The 21,178-nt window shown below is 39.3% G+C and overlaps 1 protein-coding gene across 1 annotated transcript in view; it reads right to left on the bottom strand.

The window, feature by feature from the left end:
* The window catches only part of Atp13a5 (ATPase 13A5), a 124,631-nt gene that overhangs the window by 89,514 nt on the left and 13,939 nt on the right, over nt 1-21,178 (bottom strand). Inside the window, exons 2-6 of the mRNA XM_004654259.3 lie at nt 11,668-11,841; nt 9,718-9,864; nt 9,309-9,379; nt 9,123-9,203; nt 1,925-1,994 (exon numbers count right to left, since the gene is read on the bottom strand). Of these exons, the coding sequence (XP_004654316.2) occupies nt 1,925-1,994; nt 9,123-9,203; nt 9,309-9,379; nt 9,718-9,864; nt 11,668-11,841 (543 nt within the window). The remainder of the gene's footprint in view (nt 1-1,924; nt 1,995-9,122; nt 9,204-9,308; nt 9,380-9,717; nt 9,865-11,667; nt 11,842-21,178) is intronic.

Here is a 21,178-nt window from a genome sequence, read left to right as displayed (position 1 = left end):
CTGGAGGACTGTGTGTAATGTAATGTAATGGTGGAAATAGGAATATGGGTCTGAGTCTTGTACTGCTTTTTGCTGTAACCTAAATCTACTCTAAAAATAAAGTTAAAATAATTGTAATCTGGTTTTTGCTCCAGATTTAAAACAATGGTGGATAATTTTGTTTTATATTAGAAAGATATGGCCATGTTCTCAAAGTGACCACTCCTGTAGGTTAGAAATAGAAAAAAAAAAGTTCATTTCTGGTTGGTTGTTGAGTAAGTTTTCTTTTATAAAAACAAAAAAAGAGAGGGGTCTAGAGAGATGGCTTAGCAGTTAACGTGCTTGCCTGCAAAGCCAAAGGACCCAGGTTCAATTCCCCAGGACCATGTAAGCCAGATGCACAAGGTGGCACATGAAGCTTGAGTTCATTTGCAGCAGCTAGAGGCCCAGGCATGCCCATTCTCTCTCTCTCTCTCTCTCTCTCTCTCTTTCTCTCTCTCTCTTCTTCTCCCTCTCCTTCTCTCTCTCTCTTCTTCTCCCTCTCCTTCTTTCTCTCTAATAAATAAATAAAAATAAAATGTTTTGGTAAAGAAAGAAAGTAATAGAAAAAATGCACCATTGAGTGAGAACCAAACTCAATAGCTTAGTGGGCTCTTGATAAGAACTACACAGCGATAGGAGCATAGTTCTAGGGGAATCAGGACAGAAACTGTCCCATAAGGGGCAGGGTCACAACAAGGCCTATGGGCAAATAGAGGTGGTATTAGACTTCCTTCCCTAATGTAAATGCTAAAAAAAAAAGTCATAATAGCTGGATGTGGTGGCGCACACCTTTAATCCCAGCTCTCGGGATGCAGAGGTAGGAGGATCACCATGAGTTTGAGGCCAGCCTGAGACTCGGTAGTGAATTCCAGGTCAGCCTGGGCTAGAGTGAGACCCAAACTCAAAAAACCAAAAAAAAAAAAAAAAAAAAAAAATTTTAAAGTCATAATGACAGAGGGCTCACAAGCTGAGGGTGCAGTGGAAAAGAACAGAGTGCTCATAGAGCTATGACCTCTATCAAGGCCCACACAGGCTGTCAGGGACGGGTCCTCCAAACAAAGTCCAGTTCTGAACCAGGGATCCACTGGAAACCAGGTAGAAACAAATATGGAGAAATCAAAGGGAGACAGCAAGCACAGGGAGAAAGGGAGTAAGTAAATGTCCCACTTATGTTTATCTTACACAAAAGTAATAATACTGCCCCAATCATACAGGAAGATGGTGCTTAAAAAATACTAATAAATCACTCTCAAGAAAAAGTAAACAACAAAGTAATTCGAAAAATAGCACATTTCTGGTTCTCAGAAATCGCAGAAGCAGTAACAATGCCCATGGTGTGACGCCCTTTCTTTACACCACGTGAGAACGCAGTAAGAAGCTCCTGGTGCTCCCGCCGGGGAGAGCCTGCAGCAGGAGCTCAGTGTGCAGGCGCCATGCGCTTGCCTTCTCTGCCGGCCTGTAATATATTGTTGTAGTAGCCTGACTAGATTAAGGTCCCTCACTGCCACCACATTCAAAAACATAAGAAAACAAGCAGGATAATATAAAACACGTATCTGTCTCTCATGGGAAGGAATTTTAAAGTGGATTTGGACCTAAATAAGAGGTTTTTGAAGAGAAACAGACCTGAAGTCAAACACATACCTACACATATTGAAGTGAAAGAAAACTATTTGAAATTCCATTCTACATCATATTACCTCCCCATTACAATCATTGTAATTACATATATACAATATCGAAAAGTTCAATAAACAGAAAAATTATTGACTAAAACTAAAGGCAGTAACAAAAACAAATTATATTAGACAAAGATATCATTCTCAATGGAGAATTCCTATGTCATTCACATGTTCCCTGCGATGTAGGAAGATTTTTTGAATTTGAAAAAGAAAACATTTACCTGTTTAACAAGCAGCTTCCATATGGGCTGGATCTCAACCTCTATGGCATTGGGCCCACACACTAACCTTCTGTGGAAGATGAACCATCCATTAGTGTCATACCTACAAACTCAATGCGAGCTCAAAGTGAGCACAGGCCAGACTGACTACATTTCTTTAACCTTTAGATAGTTTGTGACTTCAGTTAAGCAATAATAAATTTTCATAAGTCAATTAACCAATAAACAAAGTTTTCTTCTAGTTTAAAATGTCTTTAACATAGTTCAACTGGTGAAAATGAAGTAAGAAAGGCTTTTAAAAAATAATTTCTTGGGGCTGGAGAGATGGCTTAGCAGTTAAGACATATGCTTGCAAAGACAAAGGATCCCAGTTTGACTCTCAAGGACCCACGTAAGCCAGATGCACGAGGGGGAGCATGCATTTGCAGTGGCTGGTGACACTGGTGTGCCCATTCTCTCTCTCTTTTTCTCTATCTCTTTTCCTCTTTCACTGTCTCAAATAAATTAATAAAATATAAAAATATTTCTTTACATTCCATAAGCAGATAAAAAATACATATGAAGGTATGCCTAGGCTTATCAGGAATTCAGGTTACCTTGTGTGTTGGTTTGAATCAGATGTCCCCAATAAACTCATGTGTTTTGAATACTTGGTACTCAACTGGTAGTAATTTGGGAGGTGGAGCCTTGCTGGAAGAAGTATGGGGCTGGCCGTAAACTTTGACGTGTTACAGGCCAACCTCCCCTTTCCAAAGCTCTGCTCGCTCTCTTGCTGCTGTCTTCCACCTGCTGTGGCAGAAGTGATATCCAGCGGCTGCCATATCATCTTTTCCTGCCATCATGAAGCTTCTCCTGTAGACTCTAAGCCAAAATAAAACCTTTCCTCCTATCAACTGCTGGGTCAGATGATTTGTCCCAGCAATACTAAGTTAACAATAACACCCTGGATGTTAATGTCATGTCTTTCTTACCTTGGAGTCTCCAGCACTTAGGAAACACCCTTAGTATACAAACCCAATCCATGTACCAATGAAAGAACAATTTTACTGCCAGATGATCGATGGTCTTCACTAGTATATATATGCTTCACATACAGCATGTGTTCATTATAAGAAGCAGCCTCCATGTTTGTATTATAGTTTACTGGGTTTTTACCAAAAGATTTATTTGTTCCTCATGATGTTCTAGAGGTTTGATGACGTCATTTTACCAATAGGGTCAAGTATTTGCTGTGGGTCTTTTGCTAAATTTGCCATGGCTAACACTAATCATGACAATACAACTCAAGAGAAGAGTGTCAGAGACTACACTTAATCTTTTATATGCATTAAGTCTGTGGTGGTTTGAATATAACATGTACTCCACAGCCTCATGTGTTTGAGATGAAGCCTCATACTGGTAGAGCCTTCGGGAGGTGAAGCCTTGCTGTGGAAGGTGTGTCATTGGGACCTCCCATGGGTTTTACAGTCCCTCCCCCTTGTGAGGACTACCTAGCTCTCTATTGCTGCTTCCTCCTAGCCGATGTGACACCCGCTGCCCATTCTTGACATGTCTTCTCTCCCGTCATGAGCTTTCCCTTGAAAGTTATTTCAAAAACCAAAATAAACCCTTTTCCTCAATGAGCCGCTTCATGAGAGATCAGATATTTTGTCCCTGCAACAAGAAGGTAACTGCTATGGACTCTTCTAATCACCATATTCAAGTTATCTCCTATCACTTGTTATAAAGAAAATCGAAGTATGGATAAATTAGCTACCCCAGGTTCTCAAAGCGAGGAGGAGGCCTCACATTTTGGCATCAAGCACCAGCAGGAGGAGCCTACTTGAGGGGGTGTTGGTCTCACTAACACGACAGAGAGCCGAGCCCAAGTCCATCGGACTTCTCAACCGTGCTTTACTTCTTCAACCATCATTAATGCTTTCCAGGGGCAGAGTTGACTTCCACCAAGGTCTTCTGACTGCACACTAGGGAAGCTAGAGAGTATTAAGAGCCAGAGAGAGCCAACAGCCATGTTGCTATGCAATCCCACGAGGTCCTATACATCACCCTGGGAACTCAGAAGACCGCAACTCAAGTCACTTTGGAGCTCAGGATTCTTTCCTAGAATTCGTGGCAGTAATATGTTATGGGCCAACTGTCAGACCTTCTCAGGTCCCCCTCTATCTGGCTTGTTAGGCTCTTCACACAGTCTTCATTTTGAAGATGCTTACTTAGTCAAAGCCAATGAGCCTCATGGTTGAGAACTGTGAGAGGAACAGGCCTGGGTTCACGTCCACTAAGCCTTTGCCCTTGCTGTTCCTCCTACCTGGACAAGTTTCCCCAGGTCTTTACATGGCCTCCTGCCTTGCTCCACCCAGAGCTCTGTTTAAGTAGCAACTGGCTATTGTGACCTTCCCTAACACTTCTATTTAAAACAGTTATTCTGGGTCTGGGGCATGACTCAGGTAAAGCACTTGCATAGCATGTGCCAGACCCTGGGTTTGAGCCCCAGAACTGGGGAGTGGAGGGGCTCCCCTAATTCCCAACTCACATTAATCCTTACCTACCTTCTTTTTCTTTAAAACACATATGATTACCTGAAATGATACCTATATTTTTACATGTTAATAGACTGCATCTTCCATTATAATATAAAGTTCCATAGATAAAGAATAGTTTCTGAAGAGCTAAAGTAGGCCCTAATACATGCAACATAATTAAGAATTGTTTCTTAAAGGAATGAGTAAATGGCTGAATGACAGATGAGCTTTGTTCCCTCATCAGTAAAATGAGTTTGACAAAATATGCCAGATAAAATTCTGGTCAGTGTCATAGTGATATAATTATATTAAAGCAATTATCACCAGTATCCCCAGGGTACAAGTTGCCAGTGGCAGGCATCTTTGAAGTCTAACTTCCTCTCGTACAATTAAATGTATATTTTTCCTTCCCAATTAGATTTTTTTCCCTTCAACAACGGTTTCGTTTTTAGTAGCAGTACTTACTTCATTGAATTAGAACCAATATCCATGTGCCACTCTCCTCAAATTTCATAGACTCTCATTAAAGACGGGAATGGAGCCTTTTCAAGTCTGTTTTTCTAACATGTAGAAACTAGGTAGAGTATGTTCTCTAAATACTGGAATTAATGAATGAAAATCTTAAAACACACACACACACACACACACACACACACACATCTAAAATACATTTTCCCCTGAAAGGCTCACAAGGGAAGAAGATCTAAGATGCTGGCAGATATGAAGCCCACAGTCTATGGCATCCAACTTCTGAGAGCCGGATATGCGTGTATGGCCTAATAAATCGGTTGGTTGGTCTTTCCCCCCTAATTTAAAAAGTATCAGGGCTGGAGAGATGGCTTAGTGGTTAAGCGCTTGCCTGTGAAGCCTAAGGACTTCGGTTCGAGGCTCGGTTCCCCAGGTCCCACATTAGCCAGATGCACAAGGGGGCGCACGTGTCTGGAGTTCGTTTGCAGAGGCTGGAAGCCCTGGCGCGTCCATTCTCTCTCTCTCCCTCTATCTGTCTTTCTCTCTGTGTCTGTCGTTCTCAAATAACTAAATAAATAAGTAAAATTTTTAAAAAAGTATCAGTTTTGACATGCCTTGAGAAATCCTTTCTCCTCAGATGTAAAATTTTCATTTTAACAGTACTTGAACTTGCTTATATAATTTCATGAAACAATCCCAGAAAGGACACCATTTTCCCAATATCATGAAAGAGCAGTCAGCCTTTTACACTGGTCCTCACATATGACCTCGTTCATTTACTATGTGTTTCCAAATTCCTCAGCAAAACCAGATTTTTGTGGATTTAGGGTATGTGGAGCTTCCAGGCAGCTTGAGGGAGAAGCATCCTGAGTATTCGGACCAGAAAGGAAAGAACCAAGAGGGAGTGAGGAGTTGAGGTGCCAATACAAAGAAATCCAGACAGCCTCTCAGATTCAGGGCTTATACTCTCTCCATTTGGTTTCTTTCTTTCACTTCAAATGCCCTATTTCCTCATAAACCAGTTTCTGCTAGCTTAGAGCTTGCACTGATATCAAACCCACTTCAATTTGGTCCTGAAGAATCACTGAACCAACTGAATGTTTCTTCCCAACTTTTCACTGGTGATGAGTTGGCCGAGTCAGGCACATTCCCACATAGAAACTGGGTAATGCTACCAATCAAAGCTATGCTTTCTTCCATAGTCACCAGTGAAGTGACTGGTTGTCAGCAGTTAACCCTGGGTTGGGGGTGCCTGCCCTGTCTGCGGACAGGAAGTTCCATTTCTATTTTCACAAGTCTAAACAAAGGCCCCGGAGCAGGATGGTCTGAATGAAAAAGAAAGAGGTCCTTCACCTCAACGCTGCTCTAAGGGGAAGGTTGGTGAGGATCAGGTCGGTTTAGATTTTTCACAGGACCTAATCCTTGTGAAATAAAAGAATCACCCCAGGGACTCGAGAGATGGCTTAGTGGTTAAGCGTTTGCCTGTGAACCCTAAGGACCCCGGTTTGAGCCTTGATTCCCCAGGACCCACATAAGCCAAATGCACAAGGGGGCACATGAGTCTGGAGTTCGTTTGCAGTGGCTGGAGGCCTTGGAACGCACATTTTCTCTCTCTCTCTCCCCCTCCCTCTCTCCCTCTCTCTCTCTCTCTCTCTCTTTCTCTCTCTCTCTCCATCTTTCTCTGTCTGGTGGCTCTCAAATAAATAAAAATAAACAAAAAAATTTTAAAAAGACAATCATCCAAACATTTATGAACTTGCTTAGGATGGGTATAAAAATGCAAGCGGAATTTTGTTCACAACGAGTGAACTTAAGGAATCTCCAGAGACTACTTACTTGCTTTTTCCTGAAGCCTTCTGGCAATTTCACTCCAGGGGTAATCAACTCTCTTGATGTCCTGATAGGCTTTTGCTACTGAAGAGTAAGAACTATATACAACTATGATTTTTTCCCTCTGCCTGGCTTCTAGGAAACCCACAGAGAAATCTTCACTTAGAATCTTACAGGTTTTCATCATCTGGGATTCTGCATGCCTTCCCCCTCCCTTTTTTTCTCATGTTGCACTTTTTTTTTAATGTAACCAAGCTTAAATGCATTTAGAGAATTGGCTATTCAATGATATCCAATCAGTCACATTTAATTTTTCTAAAGGCCTCCATCTTACTCTAGGAAATCAAGGGGAAAATGTTCCACACTCTGCTCACTCTCTTTTCACTCTCCACGTACACATGTCTGTAAAATAAAATATGCCCATGCTTATAAGATTATCCTCGCTATTTTTCATACTTGTGACACTGTACTCCATCTTGCTTATTAGATTGTCAAGTTCCTTATTGTGTGGACCAGATTTAAATTCAATTATGTATGATGTTTATTAAAGCTTGGCACTTGATAAATAAGGACAGATATGAGCTAGCTACACTGAGGAGAAATTTTCTTGTGCAGATGGTTTCTCAGGCAGGACTATATCTACATCTATCAGTAAGAGTCCAATACCCTAGATCAATCCTTTAAACCTCTTGTGTTTAGTGTTATTAAACAAATTTGTCTTTAATGACTTTGAAAACTTTTTGTATTTCAATGTACTAAACATTCAAATGAAATTTTATATATATATATATATATATATATATATATATATATATAAAATTGATAAGGCACTTTGTAGTATTATCCTTGTATAAATGGCTATTAATTATTCAGAGTGTTCTGACAGTTGAAAAAAATCAATAATTCTTAGACTTTGTTTGTATAAAAGTTATTAGAGGGTGCATGTTGAAAATGCAGAGTTCTTTGTCTCCTAATTTTCCTTGCTTCAACAGAATTATCAGAGCAATGAAACTGGGTAGCACATTTATTCTTAACTTGAAAATTGATGTTTCTGGCTAATTGTGATCAGTGCTAGGTAAGTAATGTTCCTGAGAGTGTCTGAGGGGCTGGAGAGATGGTTTAGTGGTTAAACGCTTGACTGTGAAGCCCATGGACCCCAGTTCAAGGTTCAACTCCCCAGGACCCATGTAAGCCAGATACACAAGGTGGTACATATATCTAGAGTTCATTTGCAGTGGCTGGAAGCTCTGGTGTGCCCATTCTCTCTCTCTCTCTCTCTCTCTCCTCTCTCTCTCTCTCTCCTTTCTCTCTCTGCCTCTCTGTTGCTCAAATAAATAAATAAATAAAAACATAAAATTTTAAAAATAAAAAAGTGTCTGAGAAGTGAAGGGGATTGTTAAGATTGTGAGGAAGACCCTCCATGGTTTCCTTTCAGACTCCAGGAGTGGCCATTTGAAGTAATAACCAAAGGAAGCAGGGACTTTTTCAGCTGGTAAGCTATGTCAGCATTCCCTAAAGCCTGTGCTTCTGTAGATGATACCTCATGATTTTTGCCTCACTGTTTTTGTCTCTGTGTCACTAATCAGCGAATATCTCTGGGACAATGACTTTTTCTTGTTCTTTTCACTGGTTAATTGCAAAGTTCCTGGCATATTAGAGACATACAGGATACTTTCCTCTGTTTATTTCTCCTGCAAGCATCTATTAAGCTCCTACCATGAGTCAGGGGCTGTTCCAGGTGCTGCATATGTAACAGTGAATAACCCAAAATGAACACAAAATGTCCACAAGGAATCTGAATAATGTCTCTGTAGGTTCCAGTTCATTTTGGAGGATTAAGAAGTTGATGTTCATGAATGGCTTGAGATGTTTTGAGGAAAGAATAAGAAAGGAAACACAAATGACTATTATGTAAGCCTGAGAAAAAAGGTCACATTTTGTTTGATTGCTTTCTCTTTTAGTCCTTTCTTTTCTGAAAACATTTTATTTATTTATTTGAGAGAAAGACAGCAATAGAGGGGAAGAGGAGGGGGGGAGAGAGAGAGAGAGAGGGAGAGAGAGAATGGGTGTACCAAGGTCTCCAGCCACTGCAAACAAACTCCAGATGCATGTACCACCATGTGCCTCTAGCTTAAGTGGGTTCTGGGGAATTGAACTTGGGTCCTTAAATTTCACAGGCAAGAGCCTTAACTACTAAGCCATCTCTCCAGCCCTTTCTTTTTAATAGGTTTGCTTAAGAGAAGAATTCAGAACATTTCTCATACAGAGAGATGTTGTTAGACTGATGAAGCATCATGCCAACAAACCACTAACCAGGGCTCATCTGATACTTCACTTTCCTACCAGGAGGATTTACTTTCAGGATGCACAACAAATCCTACCTGACCTCTTGCTCCTCACTGGTCAGACCCAATCCAAATGTATGGTGGATGTCATAGCAGGAGTTACTGTCTTCCAGCAACCTAAGATGTGGTAGGGACAGGAACCACACTTCATTTCACAGCACTCAACAAGCCAAGGTTCTTCCCCTCCATCCTAATGTAGTGGGAAGAAAGGTCTTTACTTACCCAACTTTCCGAAACTGCTTCTCCAGGTAATCCCAAACATACCTTATTTTCTGCACTTGGATACATCTCAGCTATAAACACAAATGGATGGAAAAGTTGTCAGTCAAAGGTAGTGCCCAGAAGGAGGATCTGTTCAATGCAAATCTCCACATGGGCCTCAATTCTGTGATGCCGATTGTCATTCCAGCCCAACAGTATTGTATATAAAACAACTTTTTTAAGAGAGAGAGAGAGAATTGGAGCACCAGGGCCTCAGCCACTGGAATCCAACCCCAGACACTTGTGCAGGCAAGCGCGTTAACCACTATGCCATCTCTTCAGCCTATATTTAGAGCTTTTTATCCACAAATGTGATTTCATTCTTTTCTCTGCAAGCATACCATGACATTGCACACTCAGAATTACTTACTTTTAATTCAGGCTTAATGATAGCTTGGTTAATGACAGAGTGGCGATCAGCCACCAGAGGTTTTTCTGAGTTTTTGCTTACAGGAAGCTTCAGGGTAGATAAGTGGAGGCAGAACACCTTTTTCCTCATATACCTTTGAAATTCATCCTAAAGAAGTCAACAAACAAGAACACTGGCATTATCCAGAGCTCACTGGATATGCAACTTCTCAGTCCTATTTCAGAACCTATTGAACTCAGGTGGCAGAGCCTTCAAGAAACTTTAGATTTACACAAAACAGTTTGAGAACCACTGGACTAGAGAATGAAGAAGAAAAAGTTTTATATTAAAGCTTTATGTCTATGAGATACTTTATAGATATTTATACCTGTTTTTTAAATTTTTGTGTGTAGTATGTGTGATTTAGGGTGTATGTATATGCCCTGTAGATGTGCTTGCAGGTGCATAGAGGCCAGAGGAAAATGTTGGGTGTCCTTCCACTATTGTTTATTTACATATTTCTTTGAGAGAGTCTCTCTCTCTCTCTCTCTCTCTCTCTCTCTCTCTCTCTCTCTCTCTCTCTCTCTCTCTCTGTCTCTGAATACATAGCTGAGATCCTGGTCAGCCCCAGCAATTCTCTGAATTCTGCTCCCTATAGGACTGTGGTTACAGATATATGAGGCCACACTAGCAAATTTTGCTTTCTGAGAAAAGGTCTCACTATGTATCCTAGACTAACCTCAAACTCTAGGTCACCCTGCCTCAGTCTGCCAACTGCTGGAATCACATGCTACCACACCTGACTCTGTTTTTCAATGACATCTAGACATTGAAAATGACTGATATATTCCAAAATATATATTTTGAAAAAGTAAGTGTTCCCATGTGTGGGTTCTAAGAGTTATAACACCTATAGACACTGCCTTGTCATGGTGAGAAGCACTACCTATTAGTTCCATGTGCTAGAAACTTCCCCAGGATGAAGCAAAGAACGAGTCCTTCATTCCTAGACTTAAAAAGAGACAACATACAGACTGCAGAGTCAGCTTTGCCTTCTCATCTTCCAGTCTACAGAAACTCTTTATATGGAGGAACGCCTACCCTCTGAAGTACTGGCCAGTCCTGGTTAGACCGCAAATACAGGGCAGAAGATATGATCATGGCATTTCTTTCTTTCAAAAATATATGTGATTATTCGCATATGTATGTGTGTAGTGTGTGTGCCTGTATATTCATATGTGTGTAGATACATGTGTATGTACATGCATATAGAGGCTAGAAGTCAATGCCAATAGATTTTTCTCAAACAACTCTCCACCTTATTTTCTGAAACAGGGTTTCTCACTGAACCCAGAGCTCACTGGTTTGGCTAGACAAGGTAGCCAGCAAACCCCAAGGATTCTCTTGTCTCTGCCTTCCCAGTGCTGTTTACAGGCATGGGCTACGATGCTTATCCTCTGGATGAAGGTGCTGAGGATACATATTTGGGTCCTCATGCTTGAACAGCGAGCATTTACCTACTGGGCCACTTCCTCATCTTTATTTGAAGTTTGATTTTCTTAGCTGGGACATGGTAATTGTATGCATTCATGAGGTACAGTGTGACATTTTGGTATTTCTATATAGTGTATAGTAATCAGGCCAGAGTGATTGTCCTGTCAACCACTTCAGACATTTATCATTTCTTTGTGTTGGACACATTTCTAGCCTTCTCTACTAACTACTTTGAAATAGCCAACTGTTATCATCCAGTCCATTCTATTGTGCTACAGAACATTAGAAGTTCTTCCTGTTCAACTGCGCCGTTACACTCATTAACCATTCTACTTTAATTTCTCCACAGGCCCTGATAATCACTCTTTTGTTCTCTCCTTCTAAATGTTTGTTTTACATTTCACATGTGAGGACATAAAGTATCTGTCCTTCTGTGGTGATCATGACATTTGAAAGGAATAAAGGAAGGATACACACTGTTGTCCTCAGCAGAAGAGTGTCAGCTTCCTGCAAGGAGCATGGGGTACAATTGGCCCACACCTTCCACGCAGGCTTCCAGTAGAACACCAGCGGAAGGACCCCAATCGTCAGCACTGATGTGGCAAAGCACAAGACTCTCCGTAGATTCTGGGTTTGGTAACCAAACACCTCCTGGATAAAAAATCAAACAATACTCTATTTTGTAATGTTAATGGAAAATAGTATTTTACGTCAAAAGATACATCCTTTTAGTGCAGGGATTTTGTATGAGAGAGAAAACTGGAATCAGATTGAGTACAGCTATCAGCTGACATAACAAAAACAAAAAAGGAAGAAAGAAAGAAAGAAAGAAAGAAAAAGGAAAGAAGGACTCCTCCTACTAGCCAAGCTTGTGAAATAAACATTGCATAGAAGGAACAAGGAAGGATTTACTTGCACCTATGCATTCATAACAGCCACCTTGGATTTTTGTAAGCAGTGTCATGTTTTGAAAACTGATATGCTTTCTTTAGGTATTTAAAAATTGTTTGTATAATTTTATTGAAATTTATGATAGATATGGCCCACACATATATTTAGCTTTATCTGTACTCAGGTTTGTTTTATAACTGATTGTGATTAAAAAGTAGGAATGGATATATTGTTTCTAAAACAGTATGATATTAATTAAAGGGTTATCTGTGACAACAAAAAAAGCTTTCAAAGTGTAACCTACATTTTTGTGTCCTTAGAATAATATGTTGAAATGTCTGTACTGTTAATAGTAGTTAATATATGTTGCGAATGGAATGGATTTGAGATACGGTTTTAGGGGGAAAATAGCTTTGGTTATTTAAAGCAAATTGCTAGTTTGTAACTCCTACAGTGTGTCTTCATAGTATTGTTTCTTTTATTATTGTTGTTGTTGTTTGTTTTACAAATTTTACAAACTAAAATTTTAGAATATTTTAAAATTCCTGAAGTATATTGACTACTATGGAAGTGTCTTCCCCAAAAGGCTCATGTGTGGAAGGAAGAGTTTGCTCTCAGTTGGTGGAGCTATTGAGTGGTGATTGGGTCGTGAGGGTAACCTTAGCAATGGCTTAATCCATAGATGAGTTCATGACTGACTTGGAGGTAGGGCCTAGTTGAAGAAAATGAGCCAGTTTTTTTCTTAGATATTTTGCCACAAAAATGAAAAGTTGGTTAACATACTAATAATGAATGACACGTTTGCTACACAACCACTATAGGGTTGGCTGTTTTTTTTTTTTAAATTTCATTTTTTCCCCTATACTTTTGATTTTCTATGCCTATATCACATAGCTGTAAGGCTAAGAACATAGACTTTTACTGGGTTGCTATAACATTTTCAATGATGAAGCCTCTTTCATTTTATGTGACCTTAAAGTATGCTATCATATAACAAATCTTTTGGCTCTGTTCTTTGGAAAACTTTTCATGTTCAGTATGGCCTCTTTTATCATCTTTTTCTCATAACTCAGTGGTAGATAAGGATTATAATAATAACAGTTGTTGAAAATAATCATTAAACTATTGGAAAGGTCACACACTTAAGAAATGAAAATGTAGCACATTACCAGCTATATGCTCAGGTAATGCATGTTACCTCCAGGAAATCCCAATGCAATCTACTATAAAACAATTAGATAGACATACCTTACAAGGGAATTGTGCTCAGATAAGACAATGTGTGCATATATGCTGTGTAGAGTAAGTACAGCTTTGAGACATCCTTTTCACTGCTAGTCAATAACATTACTAATGTACAAAAAAGGTGTATGTCAGGTTGAGTGGTTCAGTCATGCTATTTTGAGATTATTCATGAAAGTTTTGAAATAAATGTATAAACATGCATTCATTTTGCTTTTAAAATATTTGTGAGTTATAAGTTTTAGTAGACCCATATAATCTACATATGCCAATCCACAGGTTACATGACAAATATGTATTATTTGTGTTACTTGAAAAAGGCTCAGTGTGCAAGGCAGAAACAGATCAATTTGGGATTTTAGTCCAGCTCATGGCTGAGATGAGCTCATTCTTGAACAACTTCTCTTTTTATGTTTATTTACACACAGCAATGGCATTGGAAATCATAATTCTGGTGCCCTGTAAATTTTTTTTCTACAAAACTTTTTTAATTGAAAAGGAAAATAAGGGGTGAGAGAGATGGCTTAGCAGTTAAATGCTTGCCAGTGAAGCCTAAGGACCCCGGTTGGAGGCTCGATTCCCCAGGTCCCACGTTATCCAGATGCACAAGGGGGCTCACGCATCTGGAGTTCATTTGCAGTGGTTCAAGGCCCTGGTGCAACCATTCTCTATCTATCTGCCACTTTCTCTCTGTGTCTGTCGCTGTCAAATAAGTAAATAAAAATAAAAGTAAATTTAAAAGGGAAATAAAACAGGAAGTCACAATGACTACAATGAAGTCATTACAGTTACATACTGCTAATGAATTTGTGTATTTGAATAATTCTTGAGAGAAGGCAAGGTAACAAATTGTACTAAGAATTAAAAAGATGTTTCTACCCTTAATAAATAATTCCTCACTTGGAAAGATTTCCTAATGAAATACTACATAAAGGAAAAAATGATGAATACAAGAGGTGCAGTGTGGCATTATCTGTAAGAGTAAACTTATTAGGAGTATGAAATGTTAGCCAATGGTTCAGTGTGTTGTGAAACATAAAAGGAATGGTCTATCATGAAATCATTAAAAACAGAACGTACTCTGCCTATGTAGAAACCTGGAACAGCTACAATACAATGTTCAATGAAGAACAAACAGAATGAATGGAAACAGTAGCGTGAGGTAATTTAACCCATCTATAGAAGCAATTACACTGGATGCAAACAGTCTTACATGGTGAATGAAAACATAGATTGCTGAGCTGTATAATAAAAGATACACTATCTACTATGTAAGACACACATGCAAAATATAAATAAGCAGAAAAGTTAAATGTGAAAGAAAGAGCCGGCCGTGGTGGCACATGCCTTTAATCCCAGCACTCAGGAGGCAGAGGTAGGAGGATAACCATGAGCTCCAAGCCACCCTGAGACTACATAGTTAATTCCAGAACACTCTGGACCAGAGTGAGACCTTACCTCAAAAAAAAAAAAAAGTGAAAGAAGGGAAAATATATCATGCTAGCATCAATGAAGGAAAGCTGGCATAGTTATTGTAGTCTCAGACAAAATATGCTCCTCAAGGATGTTTAAAGAAGAGAGAAAAATGACATTTCACAAGGTAAATTATAAAATTCAATGGGAAGACAATAATTTTAAAATTCTGTGAACCCTAAGACATAGTTACACATATATAAAGCAAAATTGGCAGAATAAACCTACTTAATATTAGAATTTCTTTAATTTTTTATTTTTATTTTACTTATTTATTTGAGAGAGGGGGAAAGAGGCAGAGAGAGAGAAAGAAAGAACAAGAGAGATAATGGGTGCACCAGGGCTTCTAGCCACTGCAAGCAAACTCCAGACTCATGTACCACCTTGTGCATCTTGCTTACATGAGTACTGGGGAATCAAACCTGGGTCCTTAGGCTGCACAGACAAGTTTCTAAACCACTAAGCAATTTCTCTAGCCTGTATTCATTTTTAGAGAGAACAGAGACACAGAGAGAGACATAGAAGGAGAATTAGTACACCAGTGCTTCAGCCACTGCAATCAAACTCCAGATGCTATTGCCACCTAGTGGGCATGTGCAACCTTGCACTTGCTTACCTTTATGTGTCTGGCTTACATGGGATCTGGAGAGTTGAACATGGGTCCTTAGGCTTCACAGTCAAAGACCTTAACCACAAAGTCATCTCTTCAGGCCCAGCCTGGAAGTTTTAACATACCTCTTGCATTGATAAAATAGTAGATGAAAAACATCAGTAACAATATAAATTCTGGGGCTGGAGTGTTTGCTTAGTATTTAAGGTACTTTCCTTTTAAGCTTATGTACTCAGGCTCAATTCCACAGGACCCACATAAACCAGATGCACAAGGTGTCACATGCCTCTGGAATTCATTTACAGTGACTAGAGGCCCTGGTGTACCCATCCTCTCTCTCTTAAATAAATAAATAACAAGTAAATAAAAATGAAAAAGAAATATAAAATCTTTGAACAACTTCTTTAGCTAAGTTGACTAACTAGACAAAAGAGAAAATTATAGTTAACTTCAGAATTCAACTTTTTTCAAGTACACAAAACATTGATTATATTCTCAGTCATAATTAGACTATAAATTAACAAAATAATAAGTTAAAATCTCAAAATGTTTATAAATTAAACAATATAATTCTAAATAAAATGTGTAAGTCAACTAATAAAATTAAATATTTGGAAATATTTTGAACTGAGCAAAAATGAAGAAAATGAAGCTAATATTTATGAGATACAGTTAGAGCAATGCTTAGAGGGAAATTTGCAACTCTAAATGCATGAATTATAAAAGAAAGTTTGAAATCAAAGTAAATGCCCAACTCAAGATAATATAGAAAGCAGAACAAATTAAAACTAGAAATGTGGTCAGAAATTACAAAGATGACTATAAAAATGCAAATATTAGAAAGAATACATACAATAGAATAAAATATAAAAGCCAAATTTGTACTCTTAATGAATTTATAAAATAGGTTCACAAATAAATCTGAATGTTGTATGGTTTTTAAAATATCTACGGGCTGGGGCTGGGTAAATGGCATAACAGTTAAGGCACTTGCCTGTAAAGCCAAAGGACCCAGGTTCAATTCCCCAGTACCCATGTAAAGCTGTATGCACAAGGTGACAAGTATCTGGAGTTTATTTGCAGTGGCTAAAGGCCCTGGCATGCCCATTTTCTCTCTGTTTCTCTCTCTCTCTCTTTCCTGCTCTCAAATAAATAAAGTATTTTTTAAACTATGGGCTAGAGATGTTGCTTAGTGGTTAAGGTTCTTGCCTGTGAAGCCTGAGGAACCAGGTTTGATTTCTCAGTACCCATGTGAGCAAGCCAGATGCAGAAGACAGTGCAGACATATGAAACTCATCTGCAGTGGCTAGAGGCCCTGGCACCCTCATTCTCTTTCTCTTCCTGCCTTCTTTCCCTGATCTCTTTCTCTTTTTAATAAAATATTTTTAAAAACTATGTAATTACTAGGCATAATCTCAGTTACTAAGGAGACTGAGTCAATATGATTGACGTTCAGGCCATGTGGATTTAGCAAGATCCTGCCTCCAGTAAAAATTTTAAGAGTTGAGAGGGACAAAGCTGAGGATGTAGAGCAGTGGTGCTTGCCTATGAAGCCTAAGAACTCATGTTCAAATCTCCAGGTCCCATGTAAGCCAGGCTCACAGTGATGCAACCGTGCAATGTTGTACGTGCACACGAGGGGGTGCACATGTCTGGAGTTTGTTTGCAGCATCTGAAGGCCCTGGGGTGCCCATTCCTTCTTTCTTTGTTTCTCTCTGCCTGCCTTTCTCTCTCTCTTAAATAAATAATAAAAAATAAAATAAAATAATTTTTAAGAAGGACTAATGTGGCAGCCTTACACCACCAGAAGTGAAGCCTTGCTAGACAGGCTCAATCATTAGGAAGACCTGATATACAGGAAACAGATGGAAAGGATGAGTGAAAAGGGCAGAAAGACACACCTCCAGTAACGAAACGCTGCAGGCTGAGGGCAAGAGAGGCTCTCTCCTCAGTACACAGTGCTGTGTGTGTCATATACGTGTGTGCGTGCATGCACACATTCTCGCACACGCATGTAAGAGAAAAAAAAATCATTAGAAAAACAATAAGAGAAATTTTCATGGACTTCAAGTAGAGAAACATTTCTTAAACAAGACAAAATGTATTTGAAAAGCATCTGTTCATTAAAAGACCACTGGAAGCCAGGCATGGTGGCTCATGCCTTTAATCCCAGATCTCAGGAGGCAGAGGTAGGAGGATCGCTGTGAGTTCAAGGCCACCCTGAGACTCTAGTGAGACCCTACCTAAAAAAAGAAAAGAAAAGAAAAGACCTCTGGATAGACAGGTATTGTGGCAAAGGCCTTTAATCCCAGCACTGAGTAGGCAGAGGCAGGAGGGTTGCCTTGAGTTCAAGGCCACTCGGACAGTATATAGTGAATTCCAGGTCAGCCTGGGCTAGAGTGAGACCCTACCTTGAAAACAAACATATAAACAAAAAAAAGATCTCTGGAAAAAAAAAAGATTGTTCATATATAAGACCTATTTTATATTTATTGTTATATCTATATGTAAAAAGGGGTTCATATTTGGAACATAAAAAGCTATTACAGATAATTTATGAATAAGTAAAACAATAAAACTGGACCAAAAAAAAACCAAAAAACCCTGAATAGATAGTTTCAGGAAGATTCCCAAATGGGCTCTAATCTCCAGGAAGATGTGCAATATGCTATGAAAGAAATGTAAACTTGGAGCTGAGGAGATGGCTTAGTGAATAAAGTGTTCAATGCTCAATCCTGAATACCCAAGTTCAATCCTCCTACTGATATATTTTTTTAAGCCAGAAATGATAGTGGGCTTCTCTAATCTGACACTGAGAGGATAAGATGGGAGGGGGAGACAGGAGAATTTCCCCCACACCTCTAGAAAGAGGGCAGCACAGAAGAATAGCAGAACAAGTTCAAGGGAAACGACTTCAAAGGAGGTGGAATGTGAGGGCTGGCCAAGGGTTGTCCTCTACTTCCTCTCTGTCTCTCTCTCTCTCTCTCTCTCTCTCTCTCTCTCACACACACACACACACACACACACACTCAAACTATAATGTTGTGTCACCACCTAGAATAGGCAAGATGATCACAAAAAAAGAATTAGAGGCCTTATTCAAGCATGTTTGAGGTTTGATTCTGAAGATACACAAGGTTACAATGACACAAAGATGGTTTTACTTTTTCAATAAATCAGCCTGGTAATCCTTGGTAAAAGTCTCTTGTAAATCATCTTTGTTTTCTCTAAGGCATGTGACCAAGGATGCAACTTGAGAATGCAGTAAAAAGAATTACTGCTTTAGCTGGCATTGTTTTAATCCGATACTCCCCTTAGCTCATCAATGTTTTTGCAATAAGAGCTTAAAACAATACATTTCCATTGTGATCAATTAATCTCAACTACATTTGTTCAATAAGTATTCCTCTGGTTAAATGTGAGTCACTCACATTTCACCCAAGTATTTATGCAACTCCAGGAAAGCTCACTAAGACATGTAGGTGAGAGGAAGGGGTGGGGAGCAACCCTTTGCATAAGGGGAAAATAAACAGAATCTGGATAATCTAAAGATATTGGAAATTGAGTGAGAAGGTCAGAATATCAAATCTGTTACACATAGCTCCTTGCATAAAGTGAGTTTTGCTACCTATTGACTCATATGAGCTCAAGACTTAATTCATGCAATCCTCAGTTTTCATCTGTATATTCAGTAAAGTATTGACAGTGTCCCTGTTGTGAATATTAGAGAACTGTGGGGGTGTTGAGTGAAAGGGACACTCAGGGTGACAGGTAGAGGGTCATAGCTTCAATCAAAGGAAAAGAGAGGTGACTGCCTCTGTCTTCAGTCACAGTTCACAGGGTCAAGGTTGGAAATGGAAAAAGGCTACATTCTGCGGAGCCAGGAACAAGATCTGCCACCTGCTAATTGGCCAAAGAGCACAGAGACTGTCACATAGCCCTGATTTGGTTTCTAGCTAAGCAGTGGTATTCCTTTCAGTCTTTGTTTCTGACTATGAGTTATTGATGCCAGGAGATCTACCTGAGTCCAAACAGTATTTGCTCAGTCCAGGATACAGAATCCTAGACCAGGAGTGGAACTGTAATACTAATGTGCTTTTAACACAGAGGTCTCCTAACATTGCAGCTCAGCACCAAGTCCTTGTGTAGCTGGGGACATGGCATGAGAACGTCAAGTTCAGTCACCCTCCATCACCTAACAAGACATGTGACTTAGGAACTCCACATCACATCTTCTAATGCTTCAATTTCTTCTTCATAAGTGGAAGAAATAGCAGTATCATTTGGGGATGTTTTGAAAAACTAACAAGATAATGCATACCAAGCATTTAGCAACAGGCCTTAAATATTTTGAGCAGTCAGCATGTGTTTAGCTTTAATATTATCATGGGTAATACACAATTAAACAGAATTTCAGAAAATTAAGTGGCTCATTCTGTTGAACCCACTACAAAATAATTTGGCCACAGGCAATATGCAGAGTGAAGTGTTATTTCTAAAAGTGCTTATACAGTGGCTTGAGTGGAATTTTACTTTCCCCATAGAGCACAACTTGTCAAAACTCAAGTCAAGTACAGGCCCAAAATAAAACTGCTCACCTCTGTGAAACTGGAGAAAGGGACTGTGAGAAAACCATATAATTAAATCAAAAATTAGTTCACTATACAATAAGATATTTGAGCATGAACACAAGCTCAAAACACACATAACAATGATGCAGGCAGGGATCAATGTCACAGAATGATGTAACAGAGCATCCTGCCTCTGGTGCTTATGCAGTGGGATCTGGTATGCCTTGTATGACTTAGGTGGGTTTCCGTTTCCTCAATTAAGAGGAGTACACAACCGCCTCCCTGATGGGGATTAAATGGGAGGATACATGAAGTAAAAGCCCTTAGAAATCACTGTTAAAATTCTTTCCATTTCTTGATCTTTGTATAAGTAGTTCCTATGCATGCCATCAAAGATAGGCCAAATTCCTGAGGAAAGGGAGATTAGAAGGTGCTGTTTCAGCTAAATATGGCTTCTTTCCAAATTCTTTTAAATCCTTCTACTGCTGTAGAACCAGAGTCTGGGATCATTCCCTGTTGCTGAACCTTCATTGTGTCAGGAGAACTAGCATTTATGCATATCTGAACCTATTAACACTGACTTGGTTTTCACATCTCTTTTTATTCTTTGGTTTACTGTTCATGGGTTTACCTACCTGAATTTTTCTTAAAATATCCAACACTGTAGGAATAGTGTGGTGTGTGACTAAAATGCTTTAGAACGAATATTTTTGTTTACAATTCCTAACACTTCCACTAACACCTATAGCCCAAAGTCAGAAATTTACATAGTCATCCAAAACTTGACAAAACTAATTCTCACCACTGCAGTTGCCTTGTGGAAATGGCAATGCCAATTGTGTTAGTTGTTGCTGCCATTTGTGCGTGCATTGCACTGCTTTCATGTTTCTGTGTTGTGATTTGTTTGGGCAAGGATGTTCCCAGAGCTTTAGAACAAGTTAGCTGTTTCTGAAACATCAGACATGATTCTCTTGAATCATAGCCAAAGAAATGAGATCTCAGGGCCCTTCGGTGAGGCTAGATTCATTATGGTGTAGCTTTAGTTTTTAAGCAACAGTCCCAACACCTAGTTTCTATTTATCGTTGTCTATGTGGACATGCCAAATTGTATTCCTTTGCATGTTAGATGGAGGGCATTCCTGAAACCCTGTAATCTTTCCTCTACCTCCATCAATGCAAGTGCTCTTTCAGGCTAGGTTAG

The sequence above is a fragment of the Jaculus jaculus genome, chromosome 5 (assembly GCF_020740685.1).
Source record: "Jaculus jaculus isolate mJacJac1 chromosome 5, mJacJac1.mat.Y.cur, whole genome shotgun sequence".
Classification (NCBI taxonomy): Eukaryota; Metazoa; Chordata; class Mammalia; order Rodentia; family Dipodidae; genus Jaculus; species Jaculus jaculus.
This window is presented reverse-complemented; position numbering and strand designations above follow the sequence as displayed.